Genomic DNA, 1,397 nt, shown 5'->3' on the forward strand with positions numbered 1-1,397 from the left:
CTGGATGGTGTCTTCCTTGGAGAATCTTCCGGAAATCCTCTCAGACAAGAAACTGCCGATAGCGCGACGATTTGTGTCTTCATTAAAGAGACAGACCTCCTTTTTACATCTTGCACAGGTAGATACGTTGTACAGAAACATCAATAAATCTTGCTTTTGGTCATTTTTTTATATAAAAGTGCAACTATAATGGACTGATATCTTTTCAGATTGCAAGACCTGCACTTTTTGACCAGAATGTAGTAACTTCTATGGTGAATGATATTGATAAGGTGGATCTGAACAGTATTGGTTCTCAAGCACTCCTTTCAGTTACAAATGACCAAGATTCAGACTCCTACTCTGAATGTGAGTTACTGATGGCTTTTTTTAATCTCATATGCTGAGCCTCAAACTATATTAATGATTTCTTGATCTTATCTGCTAGATGACTCAATTTCAGTCTTTCAAGAGTTGAAAGACCTCCTGAGGAAAAACGCCACAGTAGAGTCTTTCATTGAATGGCTGGACTCGGTGGTTGAGCAGAAAGTTATTAAGGTTTGTCGCATTTCAAACTCACAGTATTCAGGCTAGCCATGACTGTTAATGTGAAATTGCATATTATCTGTCTTCTAGCCCAGCAAACAAAATGGTCGGTCAGTGAAGAAGCGAGCTCAAGATTTCCTTCTGAAGTGGAGTTTTTTTGGAGCACGAGTGATGCACAATCTCACCCTAAACAACGCTAGTAGCTTTGGTAAACCTTTAGCATGCATTCATATAAAATTGCAGTCACTGATTCAGTTGCTTTCAAATCTGTACTATTCGTTCAGGCTCTTTAGCTGAGGATCCACTGCAGAGAATGAGCCATAAAAGCCTGTACAAACAAAGCTTTATCTCGTGTCACGTGTGTGCACCCTGATTAGGGAGCGACCTTTCTCAGTGCTCCTAACATTTGATGACCCTACAGGTGTTCACAAAGCCAAACAGTATCACCTGGAAGGCCACACATTTGACCTCAGCAAAAGCTCGGTGAAACCCGTGGGAAACTCTGGTTGTGCTCATTGCATTGTGGGATTTAGTAGCCTACTCAGCATAGTGTGTTTTATTTTTTTTTGTATAATCAGTGATCCTGGAATACTGTACCATGAACTGCAAAAACAGGACAAGTAATGTGCTATTCTGAACAAAGCCAGAGTTTGTGTGCTGTTGAGTGGAGCTGCTTTTAATCAGAGATCAGATACCTTTGATCATTATGGTTATTAAGATTTAGGGAGTGATTTTTGCAACATATACTAAAACAGTTCAACCTGGTTTAATGTTATTTACAGGCTCGTTCCATCTCATTCGGATGCTTTTGGATGAGTACATCCTGTTAGCCATTGAAACACAATTCAACAACGACAAAGAGCAAGATCTTC

At 39.9% G+C, this 1,397-nt stretch overlaps 1 protein-coding gene across 1 annotated transcript in view; it reads left to right on the forward strand.

Annotated features, from left to right (window-relative positions):
• LOC107576842 (DNA-binding protein RFX6-like) overlaps nt 1-1,397 on the forward strand; it is a gene marked incomplete at both ends in the record, with an annotated part of 12,519 nt that overhangs the window by 5,918 nt on the left and 5,204 nt on the right. The window contains 5 exons of the mRNA XM_016262969.1: nt 2-118; nt 210-348; nt 428-537; nt 616-733; nt 1,308-1,391. Coding sequence (XP_016118455.1) covers nt 2-118; nt 210-348; nt 428-537; nt 616-733; nt 1,308-1,391 — 568 coding nt within the window. The remainder of the gene's footprint in view (nt 1; nt 119-209; nt 349-427; nt 538-615; nt 734-1,307; nt 1,392-1,397) is intronic.

The sequence above is a fragment of the Sinocyclocheilus grahami genome, unplaced genomic scaffold (assembly GCF_001515645.1).
Source record: "Sinocyclocheilus grahami isolate Dianchi unplaced genomic scaffold, SAMN03320097.WGS_v1.1 scaffold4443.1, whole genome shotgun sequence".
Taxonomy (NCBI): Eukaryota; Metazoa; Chordata; class Actinopteri; order Cypriniformes; family Cyprinidae; genus Sinocyclocheilus; species Sinocyclocheilus grahami.